General features: G+C 51.4%; 1 protein-coding gene across 2 annotated transcripts; it reads right to left on the bottom strand.

The window, feature by feature from the left end:
• Positions 1-360: 360 nt before the first annotated feature.
• On the bottom strand, positions 361-17,919 carry LOC141730109 (uncharacterized). Of its 2 annotated transcripts, none has more exons than XM_074546745.1 (4): positions 17,802-17,919; positions 8,668-8,733; positions 4,758-8,515; positions 361-2,456 (listed from the first exon to the last, which is right to left on the bottom strand). In XM_074546745.1, exons 2-3 carry the CDS (start codon positions 8,687-8,689, stop codon positions 7,593-7,595), a joined length of 945 nt encoding a protein of 314 aa, XP_074402846.1. In that variant the 5' UTR covers positions 8,690-8,733; positions 17,802-17,919; the 3' UTR covers positions 361-2,456; positions 4,758-7,592. The 2 variants fall into 2 exon arrangements, with proteins under 2 accessions (XP_074402846.1, XP_074402845.1); XM_074546744.1 differs by lacking the exon at positions 17,802-17,919 and adding an exon at positions 12,895-13,101.

Here is a 17,919-nt window from a genome sequence, read left to right as displayed (position 1 = left end):
ACCAGTCCTGAAACAACGGGCCCTGCTCAGTGCTGGCACCGGTTTTTGCTGTTCAGACCTGGACTGTCTTGTGCCTGTCCCCAATGGATTTATTCTCCACTGTTTCCTCCATGTGCCATCCTGCTCCTCTCCCAGCGGTAGATTATAAAAGAGCCCTGAGTTAACCAAAGACTTTGAGATTCTCCCTGACGTGACCAGATGGATCTATTGGCCAGACCACGAGGATTTCATCTCCCTGTTGGTAGCAATTCCCCCAACCCAACCCTCCTTTCTCTCTCTCTCTGTCCTTTATCGCCTTTCTAATCCTTCTGTTACATTTGCTATGGGCATGCAATAAAAGGTGCATTTGTTTTGATTGAAAGTCTCCTGCTGTGTGTCTTTAGGTATTGGAAAATAATGATAAATAAAGTACACATAGTTCATAGGATAAAATATAGACACCAGCCCTGGGATGGAGAGTGTGCCTCTGACCTGCTGAAAAGATCTTGGCAGGCCAGGGAAAAAATGTTATAGATAAGAAAAAATAAACAACCTTGGAAACCAGAGCCAAAGAATTCAGACTCCTTCTTGGAAACATCAGGCTGGGAAAAAAGGATTCTTGGGGTCATCCCCGACTGCAGGGAACCCAAGTGTCATGGTTTGGGCTTGGCACAGAGCCAGTGCTCCCATGAAAACACTCTCTCTGGGGTCTGCTGTGAGATGTGACTAGGAATAAGCAAAACAGGCTCCAGCTTAAACATAAAGAACACTTTATTACTTAAACTACAGGAAAATAGGAAAAAAACTATAAGGAAAAGAAAAAAAAAATTGAAAACCTTACAAAAAACACTTTCTTCTTCCCCACTACCAGAATTTCTCAATCTAATACATTCTCTCAAATCGCCAACTGCTCAGCTTGGCACTACTCTTTAGTATACTCAAACTTCAGTCTATGAAGAGGAGAGGAGTCTTTCCTGTTCCATAGGCTTCTTCTGGAAACACGCTGAAACCTCGTGTGCTTCCATGTCACTCGGCACCACCCGGAAAAAGTCTTTTTGCCACTTGTGACATCTTCTTTCTATGCTCAGTGCTCTCACCACTGGGCATGGACCAGAGCTGCTTTTAGGGTTGTCTTTTAAGGATGCCTTGTCTCACTCCAAAAAGGCACAGTCTCTGCTTTGGGACATCTGTCCCCCCCATTTTTTTCCAACCCCCTGGGGCCGAGGGGTCCCCACGATGAACCCTCCTGGTTCTGAGGCACTGCTTCCCCCCAAGTGCAGTCTCTGTGTCACAGGAACAAACTGAGTCTATGGCCACAAGAAAAGTCCAGCCAAAAGGCCACTCCAATCATCTCTCCCCATTCAATCATCTCCACATTCTTTGGGCCAGGTCCTTGTCTCATCTCATCTCCTATCTCCCTTCTTATTCAGCTCTGAGGAGGATCAGCATTTTTGCAAGGCCCCAATCATGTAAGAAAGGGGTTAAAACTTCCAGTCTCTGTCTGTCCCAGGACGCCGGTACTCCCACACGTGCTGCTGCTGCGGCCGGCCGGCACTTCCCCCCTTTCTCCTCCTGGGCCGGCTGCTATCACATTCAGACACCGACTCTCCCCCTCTCTCCCTCCTGGGGGGGGGATGGCTGCCCGATGTCTCTTGGGGCTGCTCCTCCACCCTTCCATCCTCGAGGGCCTTCTCACCCCCATCTCTGTCCAGGCCCAGGCCTACCGAATGGCTGCCCCTTCCCCGCCCAGCAGCAGCGGCTGGACAGGGGAGGCAGATCTGACCTCTTCGCCTCGACGTCTCAAGAGAACCTCCCAGGGCTGAAGCTCTGCTTTTAACCCCTGTGTATTCTCGGAGGTGTGTCCAGACCCCACTGGCCACTCCAGGTGCCAATATCAAACTCCAAGCATCCATTGGTTTGACCACAGCCCCCCAGAATTCCCACTTCTTCCTGGTCAAACCACCACACATAGATTGTGAAGGCCTCAAGGCCTTCAGGGCTTCAAAATTCCCCTGCTGTGTTTAGAGAACAACTTACAAATGACTTACAGTCCCGGGAAGCTCCACAAGAAGAAGGAAGGCTATTACAGTACATGGATAATCTCTTGATATCCACTCAGACAAGGGAAGCATGTGTGGCCTGGACCCTGAGCCTTTTGAATTTCCTACGGCTCCAAGGATACAGAGTATCAAAGAAAAAAAAAGGCAGAGGCAGTGAAACAGAAAATAATCTACCTGGGGTATGAGGTCAGTGCTGGGCAAAGGACTCTGTAGTCACTAACCTGGTGAACCCAGCTCCTTTTCTCAGTGGCATCAAGGAGAAGCAGCACACCACGATTGCCTGGAGACCATTGAAGCTACTTACTCCAGATGCCCGGACTTGAAGGACACTCCTTTGGATGGTGCAGAGACCTGGTTCACTGCTGGGAGTAGCCACATTGCCAGTGGAAAGCGACATGCTGGATATGCAGTCACTACCTGCAGAGAGGTAACAGAATCTGGACCCTTACCAACAGGCACCTCTGCACAGAAGACCAAAATAATTGCACTGATTCTTTTTCCTTTTGCCTTAGAAATGGCAGGAGGAAAGAGAATAAAATCTATACAGACCCATGGTATGCATTTGGAGTTGTGCATGCGCATGGAGCACCTGGAGAGAGGGGGGACTGCTGACCTCACAAGGAAAGAACATCAAACATGCACAAGAGATGATCGGGATAGTCGGGCTGCTGGAAGCAGTTCAGCTGCCTGAAAAGGCAGCAATTATGCATATTAAGGCACACCAGAGAGTGAGCTCGGAATTGGAAGAAGGAAATGAGCTGGCGGATAGAGAGGCAAAGAAAGCAGCAAAAGGTGAGGTAACTATTGAAGGAGCTCTGATTCCAGGTGGACAAATTTCCCTTGAAGGTAAGCCAGAATACAATAAGAAAGCTAGAAAACTAATCAAAGATCAAAAAGGGACATACAACCAAGAAGGGCGGGCTACCATTGAAGGGAAGCTGGTAATCCCTTCCCATTTCTTGTAGTCACTACTAAGGGAGGAGCACCAGAAAACACACTGGGGAATGGATGCTCTGCACACCTACTTGATTGAAAGAATCGTTGCCAGGAATTTTTATGCCGCTATTACTCAAGTGACAGTGTGATCTTTGCCTCCAGACTAACCCCAAAAATACCCCCAGACCAAAATCTGGCTAGACTGGGAGGGGCCATGGGCCTAGACAGCAGTGGCAAATTGACTTATCCATCAGAAGGCAGAAGCTGTTGTCCCTTCCTGGAATGATTTTTGCTCGGAAGTGATTTTCTGCCTTACAAAACCACCATCCACTATTGACTTTCACAGGACAATGACATTCTTACAGAGATACTGTCAAGTTGCCTTGTGTGCTTCTGGCTGCTTTTCTTGCTCTCTGGATGAAAACGTCAGCCCAGCGTCTGATGGCCAATGCTGCGGGTGCTGCCCGTCTGCTGTGGCCAGCAGCTCGTGCCCAAACACAAGCGGGTGCCTTCTGGGCAAGGGGATGGACTGGCAGGAGCAGCCATTTTCCCTGGTGAACCTGGGAGGCACCTGGGCAGAAGATTGGGATGACCCTGGCATGAGAGAACATGTGGTGTGTCTCTGATGGTGCTGCCAGCACTGTGAAGGAAGAGCCAAGACAAGCACTGGAAGCAGACACATCCTGCCAATTTCTGCTTGTTAGAGTCTGTCCGAATTTTCCCTCGTCTGCCTCATGATCGTCATTGGGGGACCACTGAAGAGAAGACCCCCCTGTCTGAAATCTCTGGCTCCAAGGGAGAAAGTCATGTGCCTGAGACCTGAGAGCACAGGGCTAAGCCATTGTTCTCACAGGTGTTGTTTGCTGTGTGGTGCACTGAGCCCAAGGAGAAGAAGAAGGGGCACCGTGCCCTTTGTGAAACAACAGCCTTGGGAGCTGTCCCACCTCTCAGCCTACCTGGACTTCTCCTGAGTTTCAGGTGGTCCCCCCACAGAAGACCCTCACCTGTTTTACAACCACCGGGACAGACAGACTGAGATGGAAGGAGCCTCTCCACCAAGGACTGAGACATGGAACCCCCATGTGAAAAGGCCCCTCTGCTCCTTCCAAGGACTGGGACTGAAACCCCCAGCCCGGGGCAGGTGTGTGAGGCAGGCAAGCTGACCAAAGCGAGATGTTTGCCTGCAGGTTATGACCGCTGCACCAAGAAGACAATGGCTCTCGCTTACTGCTGAGAGCATGGACTACCTGTTACATCTATTCCTTATTGTATCTGTATCCCCCCCTCGCAATTTCCAATAAAGTTATCATAATCAAAACCTCTGAGTTAGCGAGAGACTTCGAGATCTCCCCGATGTAACAGGCGGATCCATGACTGGACTGGACCAAAGGACTTCGTCTCTACATTTGGTAGCTCTATCCCCTCTCTCTTTCTCTCTCTCTCTCTTCCCCCATCTTTTTCTCTCCCTTAATCCCTCTATCGCATTTTGCTGTGCTCATTCAATAAAGGTGCATTTGTTTCGATTATCATTGCAAACCCCCTTGTACCGTGTCGGTTCTTTTTGCACCCTGAGATCAAATCCATGAACCATCACGAAACCCATGACGACGGATCGTGACAGCCCCCGAGGACCCCTCCCCAAATTCCCCCCCCTAGCCCCCCCAGCACCCCCAGACCGCGCTAAAACCCCCTCAAGTTCCCCCCGACCCTCCCCATATCCCCCCCAAACCTGCTCAAAACCCCTCCCCAAATTCCCCTCACGACCCCTCCAGGACCCCTCACCTGTCCCTGCGCCTCCTCAGCAGCTGCCGGACGCCCCCGTCCTCTCCCAGCGCCTCCCCCGCTCTCTCCAGCGCCTCCCGCAGGACCCGCCCGAGCCCGGGGCAGCTCCCGGGGGTCCCTGAGGGGGTCCCGAGGGGCAGGGGGGGAGAGGGCACCCGCTCCATGCCCGGCCCCGGGGTCAGGAGGCGCTGCTTCAGGCTCGGCTCTGATTGGCTGGAGCGGCGCAGGGAGTGTGGGAGTTGGTGAGGGGAGACGCCCGGTGATTGGTTGGTTTCGTGGAGGGCACGGTGACTGACATGGGGGGGCGGGGCGGTGCATGGTGTTTGGCTGCATGGGGCAAAGAAGGCAGGAGTTGCCGACGGGAGACGCGCGGTGATTGGTTGGTTCAGCTCAAGAGAGGCGGGAGTAGCTGTGGGGTGCGTGCAGTGATTGGTTGGTTCGCCGCGTGAGAGCCGTGCGGTGACTGGCTGGATCAGGCGCACGGGGAGGCCGGTGTTCCTGAGGGGAGACCCACGGTGATTGGTTGGTTTGGGGCGGGGCGCGCTGCTATTGGCTGGGAAAAGTCCGGGACTTTTAAGGGACATTCCTGGTTCTTTGGAGAAAAACTTAGATTTTTAAGGAAAAATTTCCGATTTTTGCAGGAGAAACATTCCCGGATTTTTTGACCCCACATGACCCCAAATAACGTAAATAACCCCCAAATACTCGAAATAAACCCCAAAGAACCCCCCAAAATTCCCAAATACCTGAAAATGCCCCAAATAACCCCAAGCAAATCCAAATAACCCCCAAAAAACGAACAAAGAAAACCAAATTAAACCCAAAAACCCCCGAATGATTTCAAGTACACCGAGAAAAATCCCATATACACCAACATAACTCCCAAGAACCCCAAATAATTCCAAATAAGCCCAAATAAACCCAAAAACTTCCAAACAAACACAAATAATTCCAAATAACCCCAAATAAACAGAAATAAACCAAGTAAAACCCAAGGAAAACCCTAAAGAGTCCATAAATAACCACAAACAAACCCTAAATAAACCCAAAGAAACCCCAAGAAACACCAGTTCTTTCGGTCCCCACCCTAAAACAGATCGCGACCAATCAGAACACGCGTCACTGATGACGATCCATTTGCTGGGCACAAACTCAGAGCGCTGGCCCTGCTCAGCGATTTTCAGCCAATCAGCGCCCTGCCCGACTCTGACTCATAACTGGCCAGCCACAGAACAAGGCCTCTCACTGCGGTAAATAATCACAGACCGCGCGGGGTAATTTCCAGCCAATCAGAGCGTGTCTCGCTGATGACTCATCAGTTGCCAGGAGCGGAATTTGGGGAGGGGGAGAAGGTGACCCTGGGGATGGGCTGGGGACCCCAAATTAATCCAAAATGGGGTCGGGACCCTAAAACGGAGCAGGAGGGGCCTGGAGCCCCCAAAACCAAACACGGGGGAGGGGATTGGGGGAACGATCGGAAAGGAGAGAGCAGGGAAAAGGGGGGGGTGGGACCCCAAAACTGAGCTGGGAGCGGAATGGGACCTCCAAATTGAGGTGGGAGGGGAATGGGACCCCCAAATAAAGCTTGGAGGGGTATGGGATCCCAAAACTGAGCTGGGAGGGGGAGGGGACACTCCAAATTTACCTGGGAGGGGGATGGGACCCCCAAACCAGATGAAGCCAATTTTGTTCCTGGAATATGTGAAGCAGTTTATGGATACACAAAAAGTCGATGAAGAGGCAACAAGCTGATGTAAGGGGAGAGAGGACCTTCGAGCAAAGGTTGTTATGGCCACCAAGACCCCCCAGTTATTTTCGGGGAAATCCCTTAATTATTCTGGTTTTAATTACATCAATCTGTTGCATATTCATAGACCCTCATGCATATCCAAAAACTAATCTACATATTTCCGGAACTATTTTACATGGCTCGACCTTGGGGGTGTCTCCCCATTTCAGGAGCCTCCACTGGAATGGAAAATATATACCCCCTCCCATTAATAAATAATAATAAGAAGAAGAATAATAAGAATAATAATTTGAAATTAAGGGGCTCTCAGGAAAAGATATGGGCGTAGAGAGAACAGTTCTTTATTAGGAAAAATTAAAAATACAAATGCAGTAGTAAAAACAAAAAAACAACAATGACAGTGTGAGAATTCTCCGGGAATCCAGTGAAAAAGGCTGATCCTTTTGGAGTCCAGTGTGAAACGGGCTGATCCCCGGAGAACCCAGTAGAAAAAGAGCTGATCCTTTTGGAATTCAGTGGAAAAGCGCTGATCCTCTGTGAATCCAGTGGGAAAAGCTTGATCCTCTAGGAATCCAGTAGAGAATGAGGCTGATCCTTTGTAATCCAGTGGAAAAAGGGCTGATCCTTTGGGAATCCATTTCTTATCCCCCAAAGACAGGGCAAAGGCAGAGCCGTGGAGTTTTTATAGGGTATCCCAAGGGTGGAGTTGGGGTTGGGGTCAGGGGAGGAGTTCTTAGCAACACAAGAAGGGTGAGATCAAATTCCTGCCTCTTAGCAACAGCAGCACTCCGCACAGAACGTGTCCCCAAATCCTAAATTCCCTCTAAAACAACTCAGCAATTATGGAACTTCAGATCTATCTATTTGATCAATTTCCTTCATTTAACCCAGTTTTGGGTGTTTTTAAAGGATGAAGGTGAAGCAGAGGCCAAACCAAAAGGCGAAGCAGCCAGGTGTGTTCCCAACATGGATCACAGGGAATGTGAGTGACCAGGGCTGTGCCCAAAGTGCCTCCTCCAGTGGGGGATGGAGCTGGAGCAGCGCACGAAGCTCTGCCCACACTCGGGGCACTCGCAGGGCTTCCCTTAGTGCTGCCTCCATTGGTGGCGGGTCAAGTTAGAGCTCTGTGAGAAGCTCTTCCCACACTGGGGACACTCGTAGGGCCTCTCCCCAGTGTGGATGCGCCGGTGGGTGACGAGGTCGGAGTTGCGCTTGAATCCCTTCCCGCAGTCAGGGCAGCAGAAGGGCCTCTCCTCTGTGTGAATCCGATAGTGCAGGAGGAGATGGGAGCTGGTCTGAAACCTCTTCCTGCATTTATCACACTCGTAGGACCTCTCCCCGGTGTGGGTGCGCCGGTGGGTGATGAGGTGGGAGTTGCACAGGAATCCTTTCCCAGAGTCGGGGCATTGGAAGGGCCTCTCCTCTCTGTGACTCTGATAGTGCCGGAGAAGAATGGACCTGGTTTTAAACCCCTTTCCACATTTGGAACACTCGTAGGGCCTCTCCCCAGTGTGGGTCCTCTGGTGCGTGATCAGGCTGGAGCTCTGACTGAAGCACATCCCACACTTGGAGCACCTGTATGGCCTCTCCCCAGTGTGGGTCCTCTGATGCCTGATCAGGTGGGAGCTCTGGCTGAAGCTCTTCCCACACTCCCCACACTCGTAGGGCTTCTCCCCAGTGTGGATCCTCTGGTGTCTGATCAGGTTGGAGTTCCACCTGAAGCTCCTCCCACACTCCTCACACGTGTGGGGCTTCTCCCCATCATGGAGCTGCTCATGGAGCACCAGCTCCGAGCTCTGGCTCCGTCTCCGGCCGCCTTCCTGGCCCAGGCTGGCTCTTTCCCCCTCAGATCCCCGCCGGCTGCGTTTGCAGCCCCTCCTCGTGCGGCATCTCCGGGACTTTTCCTCCCCGTTGGCTTCCTGCACCGTGGAGCCGCTCAAAACGGCCTCTTCCACCAGGTTCTGCCACGGGCATTTGTCCTCCCTGCTCTCCATGCTCAGCTCCTGCTCTGGGGGAGGAAGGACAAGGACAGGATGGGATTTGCCTCCGTGCCACAGGCAAGGGCAAGGAGATCCCCCAGGGCTGAGCTGCAGCCAGGGCCGTGCTGGGCTGGAAGATGGAGCAGCACAGAGGGGAAAGGGGCACTGACTTCCTCCTCACCTGCCTCAGTGTCCCGGGCCATCTTCCTCTTCCTCGCAGCCTCCCTGGGGTTGGCAATGGGAAATCCTGGTTTGGGGAAAACAAGGGATGAGAGCATTTGTAGGAGTGTCGGGGGGTAGGACGGTCAGGACGGACGGAGACGAGAGAGCTCTGCAGCCAGGGCGTGGAACTTGCAGTTTATTGCAAAGGGCCTGGGTGCAGGGCCCTGCTTGCAGCTGCCAGGCACAGCTCGGAGCAGGCCCGAGAGAAGAGAGGGGTAGAGAGGATGAGAGGGTAAGAGAGTAAGAGGAGAAGAGCGTAAGAGTGTAAGGTTCCTGTTACAATACACTAAATCTTCTTCTGTGTTGAATGTTCTATTTCTCACTAACCAATCTAGTACAAGATACAAATACTAGAGCATTTACATACAGCCTGTAAAAATCATTACATCACCATACTATGTTACATTTTAAACTCTAAAAACTCCTCTTTGGGTCCCTTCTATTGAGCTAGTGGGCTCTGCTCTGACCCTTGGATCTGTCTGCAAGCAGAGGGAATTGTTTCATCAAAAGGGGATTACCTTCAGTTGGGCCACACCATTGTTTTCCAGTTGTTCACTAACTGAGGAATCTCAGAGCATGCTTTCATTTCAATCTTCCTTACACATTTTATGTTCACAAAATCTTTTGCCAGACAATCGTATTTGTAAGGCTTTCCTGTTTCATCTTCCCAAAAACACACTGAGTTTGAAGGTCCCTCTGCCCAAGTCCATCTCTACAAGTCATTGGCCATCTGGGCTCCAGAAAAACCTCCCAAACACCCAGATTCAGCCCTGAAAATGCCTCCCAAAGGTTCCCTGTCCCCGGTCCCTCCTCTCTGGTGTTCAGGCGGTTCCCCCCTGTCCCAGCTGCTGTGGTCACGCTTGGATTGGGGGTCCCCTTCTCCTCGGTGCCCACCTTGCCCAGGCTGCTGGCAGTCCCAGCAATGCCAAAAGCTCCCCATGCTTCGCTCTCCCCATTTCGGGATGCCGGGGCTCTTTGGGCTCCCAGGCTTCCTTCTCCCCGCATTCTCTGCTTTGGGCTGTGAATGAGACAAGGGCTGGTTGTCCCAGACTGCCAAGTGAGTGCTGGAGTCTCCCATGCTGCGTTTCCAACTTTCCTCGAGGGAAGCAGCCAGTAAAGAGACACAGCGAGTGAGAAGAGGAGTGAGAGAATCACCCGGGGTAACTGGGACTGGGTCTCAGAGAGGGGCTGGACCCCTCGGAGCAAGGGAGCAGAGGAGTTTCCGAGCCCAATCCACTAGGAAACGGGACAAAAGGGAACCCTAAAAATTCTGTTGGTTTCAGGGATAAGAGAGTCCAAGAGCATCCAGAATTAAAACCTGCTGGGTTGAGAAATTAACATTCCAAGAGCATCCACGGTTGTGCAAAATTCTGCCGGATTGAGGATATGCTCAAGAACATCTGGGATTGGACAGCACAGCTGGCTTGAGGGATATCCAAGAGAACGGGGACTGGCAAGAAACACCTAAACTTGTAATAGGTAATGTGAAAGTGTAGCATATGGTAGAGATAATTCATGCTACTAATGTATAAAATATTGTAAAATCCACATTATGTCTTTTGACCATCCTGGCCAGGAGCAGTGTCTTATTCATATACATCCAGTTCCTGGAGTTGGTTGAGATAAACATCGGGGTTTTAATGAAAGAACAGAAGCTTCCAGGGCGATAATCGCTGGCTTCCCCGGGTCACCAGGTCCACCCAAGAGTGATTAACGCCTCGACATTACAGCTACCACAATGATCCACAGCCCCACCCTGATGCATGTGAATGCTGACTTCCCCGGAGTCTACTGACAACATCAGACACCGGGACTGAGTCTTTGTCCACCTCTGCACAGGTAAAGCCAAGGTTATGCATGGGAAGAGACACAAAGAACATTCGGTCATCTCTGCCTCGAGCAGAATAAACTGTAAAAGAACTCGCTGCCGTGTCAGGCAGCATTTGTGAACAGGGGGAGACTCTGACATTCGCAGGTCAGATCCGTGTTCACCCAGCACCGAACCCGGGCTCGACGCTGACCCTTGGCTGTGGTAGTGTAGATGACCGAACTTCAGTCTTGCAGACAAATTAATAAATCTTTGCTAAATTTTCTTATAAGTTTGGCTCTCGATTTGATCATTTATAACAAAAGGTACCTCATTGTTGTCTTGTGTGTGAGAGTGAGTCACACACAAAATCAGCCTCAGCTTCCCGGGCGGGTGGGAAGGGGGGCTGTGGAAAGAGGAGTGTGTGACCCACAAATAAGCCATTGTTCTCCTGGGCGTGTGGGGGCTGTGGCATAAGGTACAGGTGACCTGCAAACGGGCCATTGTCCCCAGGGCGTGTGAGGGGGCCGTGGCTAAAGAGTGTGAGTGACACACAAATCAGCCTCACAGGGGAACGGCACCGGAGGCAGCAGAGTCAGGGCCCTCCCAGGAGGCCCGGAGATACTGAGACCCAGAGGCCACCCCAAGGCCAGGGGGGGCCACAGGGACCCGCGATTCTCTGTCAACAGGGATCCACTCTGTGTCCTGAGGGTGGGAAAGAATGTGTGGAAGAGAATGGGAAATAAAAGTGAGTGAATGTAGATGAATGAAAGTATAGGTAATGTAGATTCTGTATTTTAAGCATCAGTATATCTCCTTGGAGGGAGGTGTATTGTACTGAAAGTAGTGTGAGAAAAAAGTTTCTTATTTTTGTGTGTGTAGTTGAAAGAAAAGTGGTATTTAGGTTGTTAGTGAATGTGAAAAACAGAGGCAAAAGATGAATAGAGAAGATCTTGAAAAATGAGACAGAAAACCAGTAAGGTGGATACAGGGGACAAAAAAGAAAAAAAATTAGTCCTTTGGGAGTTATGTTAGCTAACGGAGATACACCTCCTGACAAAAGCAGAAAATACAGGGTATGTAGTAATGGACGGGAAAAAGATGCAAACTATGGAAAAAGGGAAATTAACCTTAAACTAGTAAGCTCAAACTTGTGAATTATATACTTTAAAAAGAACACTAGAATATTTAACACAAAATGAAGGAACTATATATACTGATTCAAGGTATGCCTTTAGAGTAGTACATACCTATAAAAAATTTGGAAAGGAGAAAGATTACTTAATTCAAGAAGAAAAGGACTAGTACATGAGGAACTTATTTTAGAGGCATTACAATCACCTAAAAGAGATAGCTATAGTACATATTATGGAACTCCAAAAGGGAAAGACCCCAGAAAGAGGAAGAAATAATTTGGCAAATCACAATGCTAAGGATGCAGCAGAAAATGGAGATGAATGAGTTATGTTAATATTAACAGTAAACAAGGAAAACATGGAAATTCCAAAGTTCAGGGAAGCTGAAAAAAAAGAATTAAACAAGACAGGAAATGAACAAGATAAATCAGGGAAATGGAAACTTCTTGATGGAAGACAATTACTTAATAAAATGTGCTTCTAAGAAAATACTAGAAGACATGCATCAGAAAACCCACTGGGGTACTCAAGCATTGTGTGATCATTTTTTAAGGAACTATGGGTGCACTGGCATTTTTGGATTTAGGATGTATCCGTAATTTGCCAAAGGATAAATAAAAAGGTGATGCGAAAAACAACATTAGGAGGTCCTGAGTTAGCTCATCGACCATTTCAAAGTATCAAAGCAGAAGTTTGGATTTGCTAGGCTCTGGATTTATTTGTTAAAAAAACCCATTTAATGTAGAAGAAAGAGAATATGCCATATGTTAGACAGGAGATTTTAGGAGAATAAAAATCTTTGAAGTATCAGAATGCCCCGAGAAAAAACAAGAAGAGAAAAAGGGGAAATGAAAGGGAGGAGAAAAAGAGAAAAACTCAGAAAGAGAGTGGGATCCTCTGCAGGTCTTCCCCCTCCGTTCGCGGCCGAGGCGCCTGTCCCGGTCCCGGCTCGCTGCCCGCCTCAGCTCCGCCTGCCCCGCTTTCCATCCCAGCTGCGGCCTCACTGTCCAGGGCAGCTCCACCCGCCCCAGCGCTCTCGCTCAATTTGTGTGCCCTGCTCCCACTGCCTGGCCCGCGGCCGCTCTGCCGCCCATGCTGGGCAAGATGGGGGTTGCTCTGTCCTGCCGCCTGCTCCGAGGTCACCGCGCCCACCGCACCCAGGGGGGTCCCAGCCATCCCATCCCCGGCTGCCCTGCCCGTGCCACCTGCGCTGGGCACCGCCGCTGCTGCCGGGCTCTCCCACCTGCCTTTGCTCTGCCGGGAGCTGCCGGATCAGCCGCCATCAGCCATGAGGGGGCTGCCCACGCTCCGCCTCGGGCTCCACGGGAAGATCCCCCTCTGCCGATTCCGGCTGCAGACCCTGCCCACACTCCGACCCAGCCTCGGCGGGATATCCTCCCCTGACCCCGTCCTGCTCTGAGTTACATCCCCTTGGTAACCACAGCTCCGGCTGTTCACGGAAACTCTCTCTCTCTCTAGAGGAAGCACCTTATCCAACCACTAGGAGCTCAGTTAAAAGATAGCCCTCTCCAAATTCTTTCTCAAAACACGGGAGAAAGGCTATAGAAGGTAAAAAAGTGAAAGAGTTAGATGAAGGGATTGCTCTATTTCCGTTCAGAGAGGTTCCCATGGGAGGGATGCGCTGCCCCGCCCCGCGGGAGCCACTGGCGCCCCTGCCGGCCGTGCCCGGAACTGCACCCAAGGGGAAAGCGCCGCAGCCCAAAGGCCGGGACTGGCTCCGGGCTCTGTTTGCTGTCAGTGCCGCAGCTATTGCTGTTTCTTTGCTTTATTATACACACTAGTAAAGAACTGGTATTCCTATTCCCATATCTTTGCCTGAGAGCCCCTTCATTTCACTAGTCTAAAAATGAAGAGGGAGGGGATTTGCATACTCCATTCCAAGAGAGGCTTTTTCTGCCTTCCCGAGCAGACACCTCTCTTGTAAAGCAAGACAAGCACCCACAGGCACTGAGGGGGCTGCAGGAGGGGCACTAGAAGGCCCTGCAGCACTTGGGCACAAAGGCACAGCAGGTGAGTGCAAGAAGGGAGCAGCAAAAGGCCAAGCTGAAGGCAAAGGCCAGGGCACAGTTCCTACAGCCCCCGAGGGACCAACCCCAATGCCCAAGGGGGCCCCAGCACCCAGGGCAGGGCTCGGCCACAAGCACCTGGCAGAGGCATTGCCCTCCTCGGCAGGGAAGAACCCACCCAAACAGCCCCTGGCAAGGAACCAGGGCTCCAGCTGCAGGGCACAAGGACACTGCAAACACAGACAGCAGCACCCTCAGCACCAGCAAGTCCACCCCTTGATGGACATGAATTGGCAGGGCTGTCACAGCTCCCATCACACCAGGGACCCTCCACACTGCAGCCCTTGAGAACATTCAGGGTGGGTCTGCATTCAGAGGAGGCATTTCCTGATGGACACAGGGGCCTCTCAATCCACTCTCAATGTTAGACGTAAAGGGGAAAATAGTAAAGGAATATTTTAATTTTTAATGGAATGAGTGGGAAAGATGAGCAGGTATGATTTTTTCAACCACTATTAGAAGCTGTGGGGGAAAGGTTTGAATACAATTAATTTGTTTTTCTTCTTCCTGTGGTTGTAATTATCTAGGAAGGAATTTGTGAGCTGGGTTTTAATACTGTTAAAGGGGATACAGAGGCTAGTTCTGTTCTACCTTTGAGTGAAAACATTGAAAAGGCCTATGCTGAAGTGAATCCAGAAGTGTGGGCAGTCCCAGGGATATAGGGAAAACTAGATTTGGAGCCTCTACAATTTACTTTAAAGCAACCAGGACAAGTGGTTTCTAAAACCAATACCCTGTTCCAAGAGAGGGAATGAAGGGCTCACAGCCTGGTATTGAGTCCCTGTTAAAGGCAGGGCTTTTGGAGCCAAGGATGTCTCCCTACAACACTCCTATCCTGCCAGTCAACAAACTGGATGGATGGACAGCAGGAGGAAACACAGAATTTTCAAGTGTTAAAATGAAGATTAACTGAGGCAGCTAGCCTGGGCCTTCCCGACAGGGAAAAAGAATTTCAAGTTCAGGTGGATGTTAAACAGGGTCTTCCCTAAGGAATTCTTGTGCTAAAATGTTTAACCCAGTGGCCAGAGAGTGGCCTCATTGTCTGCAGAATTGTGCAGACACACCTTTCATGGGAACTGAGGCCTGAAAACTGACGACAACACCAGGATCTCCTACAGTTCAAGTCCTGCATAAACTTAAAGCTCTGACAACCAAAAGAGCCTCTAAATGGATGAGCAGGGCTCGGTTATTACAGTATGAAACTTGTTCAGTGGCACGGGAGGATTCAGAACTGAGGACAGGGCAAGAGTTTAACCCAGCCTCCTGTTTGAACAGCCTGGAGAGGGGCTGGCAAGGAACCCAGGACTGCACTCAAGGGACAGAGCTCCAGACCCAGGCTGGGACAGATTGATGATGGGACATCCCCTGGCCTGAGGGAGAAAATGTGTTTGTGGATGGCTCTGCAGGGGCAGCAGAAGGGAAAAGAGCTACAAGACAGGCTGTTATTAAGGAAGGGGAATCAGACACAGCGCAGGTCACCGCCCCATGCTCAGCTCCACCCGCGCAGCTGTGGGTGCCTGTGAGAGCCTGGCACTGAAATGCCCTGAGCAGGAAGGCTTCAATATCTTCTGCTGACACCATGGCACCTAACACGGGGGCAAAAGCAATTCTCACTGCTTCAGCAACCACTGGAGCAGACATCAAGGGAAATTCTCCCACAGCAAGCTGGGCTGGCACACAGCCTGCCCTGGCACTTTGCTGCTGCCAACACCCAGCCAGGACATCGGCTCCTGCCCAAGGAGTGCAAAGCAGCACCACTGGTGGCCAAGGGGCCCATGCCAAGTGTCCCTGAGGCCACAAACAGCCGCCAGCACAGCTCAGCACGGGGGGACCCCTCAGCCTGGCCCCAAGGGCTCTGAAGCCCCGGAGATTTGCACTTCCCGCCCGCAGCAGGAGGATGGGAGGCCGCCCCTGAGCCTGCCCTGAAGGCAACGCAGCAGCAGCCAGGGCTCCACAGCGGGCCAAGCCCCTGCGCCTGCCCACAGATCCTCGGCTGGAATCCTCTGCAATCCGGGCCACCCTCCTCTGCCATCTCCAGCCACTGGGGCCAAGCCTTGCTGCCACTGCTGCAGCTTCAGCGCTGCCTGGGCCTGCACTGCCACAGCTGCTGGGGAACACCAGGGCACAATTCCACTCTGGGGCTCACTCACATCCACACTCTGGGCTGCCTGCCATTGCACTGCTGCAAAATGTACCGATTTTGTTTCTTTTAAACCTTATTTCTCTACTCAGGCTTGGTTTGTCTTTGCCTTGGGGAAAGGAATTTTAAAGGTTTTTTTAAGGGGTGTTACACCACTCAATGGAGATCAGTTTAACATCCCAACAGACTGGGAACAGCACAACAGACACCCACAGAGATATCGACCAGCAACAAAACATCAACATTGCCCAGCAGCAGGAAGAGAAGCTCCATTCCAGGCAGCCTGCAGAGGAGCTTTAGAAATGCAAATGAACACTGCTGGGCAAAGTGTGGACAATGCACCTGGGTCTCCTGCCTGGGACAGGAATTAGGCTGAGTCCCTCTGCCCCTCACCCCAAGCTCTGCCTGCTGGCACTGATGGAATTTGCACAGCTCAAGGCAGAGCCCAGGGGGAGGATATCTGACCCTGCAACACAAACGGGTGAAGCTGCAAAGGGAAACAGCACATAGAGAATGTTGGGAAAACGTCACTTTAAATAATTGGGGGGAATCATCCCTCTGCCCACTCCAACATGTACTGTCACTGTCTGTGTTATATAGGATATATTAGAGCACTGGGGATTTTTTGCTACCAGAAATTCAAGGAAATCAGTTGGGAATCCAAGGATTTTATGATTTAGTTAGACAAAAGCAGTCAATTGATGCAGCCCTGGCTGGAGAGAGCGGCCAAGAATGGGGAAAAGCTGAAAGGCTACCAGAACAAATCCTACAACACCATGGACCAGGCCCTGGGAACCCGAACCAATTCATATCAGGAGCCACAGAACCCATTTCTCATTTCAACGGCATTATTAGATTACAAGCTGTCCTGGGAATAATAACCAACCAGACAGCTCCAGCTCCTGACCTTCCTGCCGACCAATCCACTGAAATGAGGAACAGTACACTTAACCATGGGATGGGATCAGATCATCTGTTAGCAGAAAAAGGAGGAGTTTGTGGAAAATTACATGACACAAACTGCTGTTGGCAAATAGATGACAAAGGAAAAGTGGTGAAACAGATAACAAAGGAAATAAGAAAGCAGCTCATGTACGGATTCAAATGCGGAAAGAATGGGAATGGGACACGGTTTTGTGGCTCCCCGGCAGACCATGGGTTATTAAACGAATGCTGTTTCTCCTCTGATGTGCTACAGCAACTCTCATCTTTTTACCATGCTCCACACCTTGAGAGTGCAGCTCATTCACCAGATGAGCGAGGGGCCAGGGACTCGTAGATAAGGAAGTAATGGGCGAAACCACCAGCTTCAATAAATGTTACTAATTAACATGGACTGCTGCTCACAGAAAGACCCGCTAAATTCCTGAACTTCGAGAAGAACAGAGCCGTGAATATCAGCTGTTATACAAAAGTGGGGGTGCACATTAACGAGGACACGCAGTTGGCGGATCGGGAGGTCTGAACCTTCCAAGCACCTCAGCCAGTGGGCAAAGGGAGAGGGAGACACAGCCGGGAAAATGAGGATAAAAAGGAGGCTGCGAACTACAACAATGGCAGAGAGCGCACGGCATATGCCCCACGGCCTCTCTCTCTGCTCAGCAATAAAGTCACTTTTACAGGACTCCTCTGTCTCCTCGGGGCACAGAAACCTCCGGCCACGGGAATTTCCCCGCACAGCCCCGGGCACGGGGCAGCCCCCTCTGCCCCAGCCACAGCAACCGGGCCGAGCCAGCGCTGCTCCGGCAGCGGCTCCTGCCGAGGCAGCGGCCGCAAGGAGACCGCGGGCAGCCGCTCCCGCAGTGCCCTCACGCCAGCGGCAACACGGGCCGGACACGGCACAACGAACCTGCCTGAGCCCCCGCCACCCCCCGAGGCCCGCAGCCGGCCCCGAGCCCCCGCACAACCCAGCGCGGCTCTCACCTGCGCTGCGGCCGCCTCCAAGCTCCGCCGCCGCCTCCGAGCTCCGCCGCCGGCACTACACGGCACACGCACAGGCTCAGACAATGGCGCCGCTACCCAGCCACGGCCGCCCTCAGCC

Source organism: Zonotrichia albicollis, chromosome 9, assembly GCF_047830755.1.
Source record: "Zonotrichia albicollis isolate bZonAlb1 chromosome 9, bZonAlb1.hap1, whole genome shotgun sequence".
In the NCBI taxonomy this organism is placed as follows: Eukaryota; Metazoa; Chordata; class Aves; order Passeriformes; family Passerellidae; genus Zonotrichia; species Zonotrichia albicollis.
The sequence above is the reverse complement of the archived record's forward strand: the minus strand, read 5'-3'. Positions and strand labels throughout refer to the sequence as shown.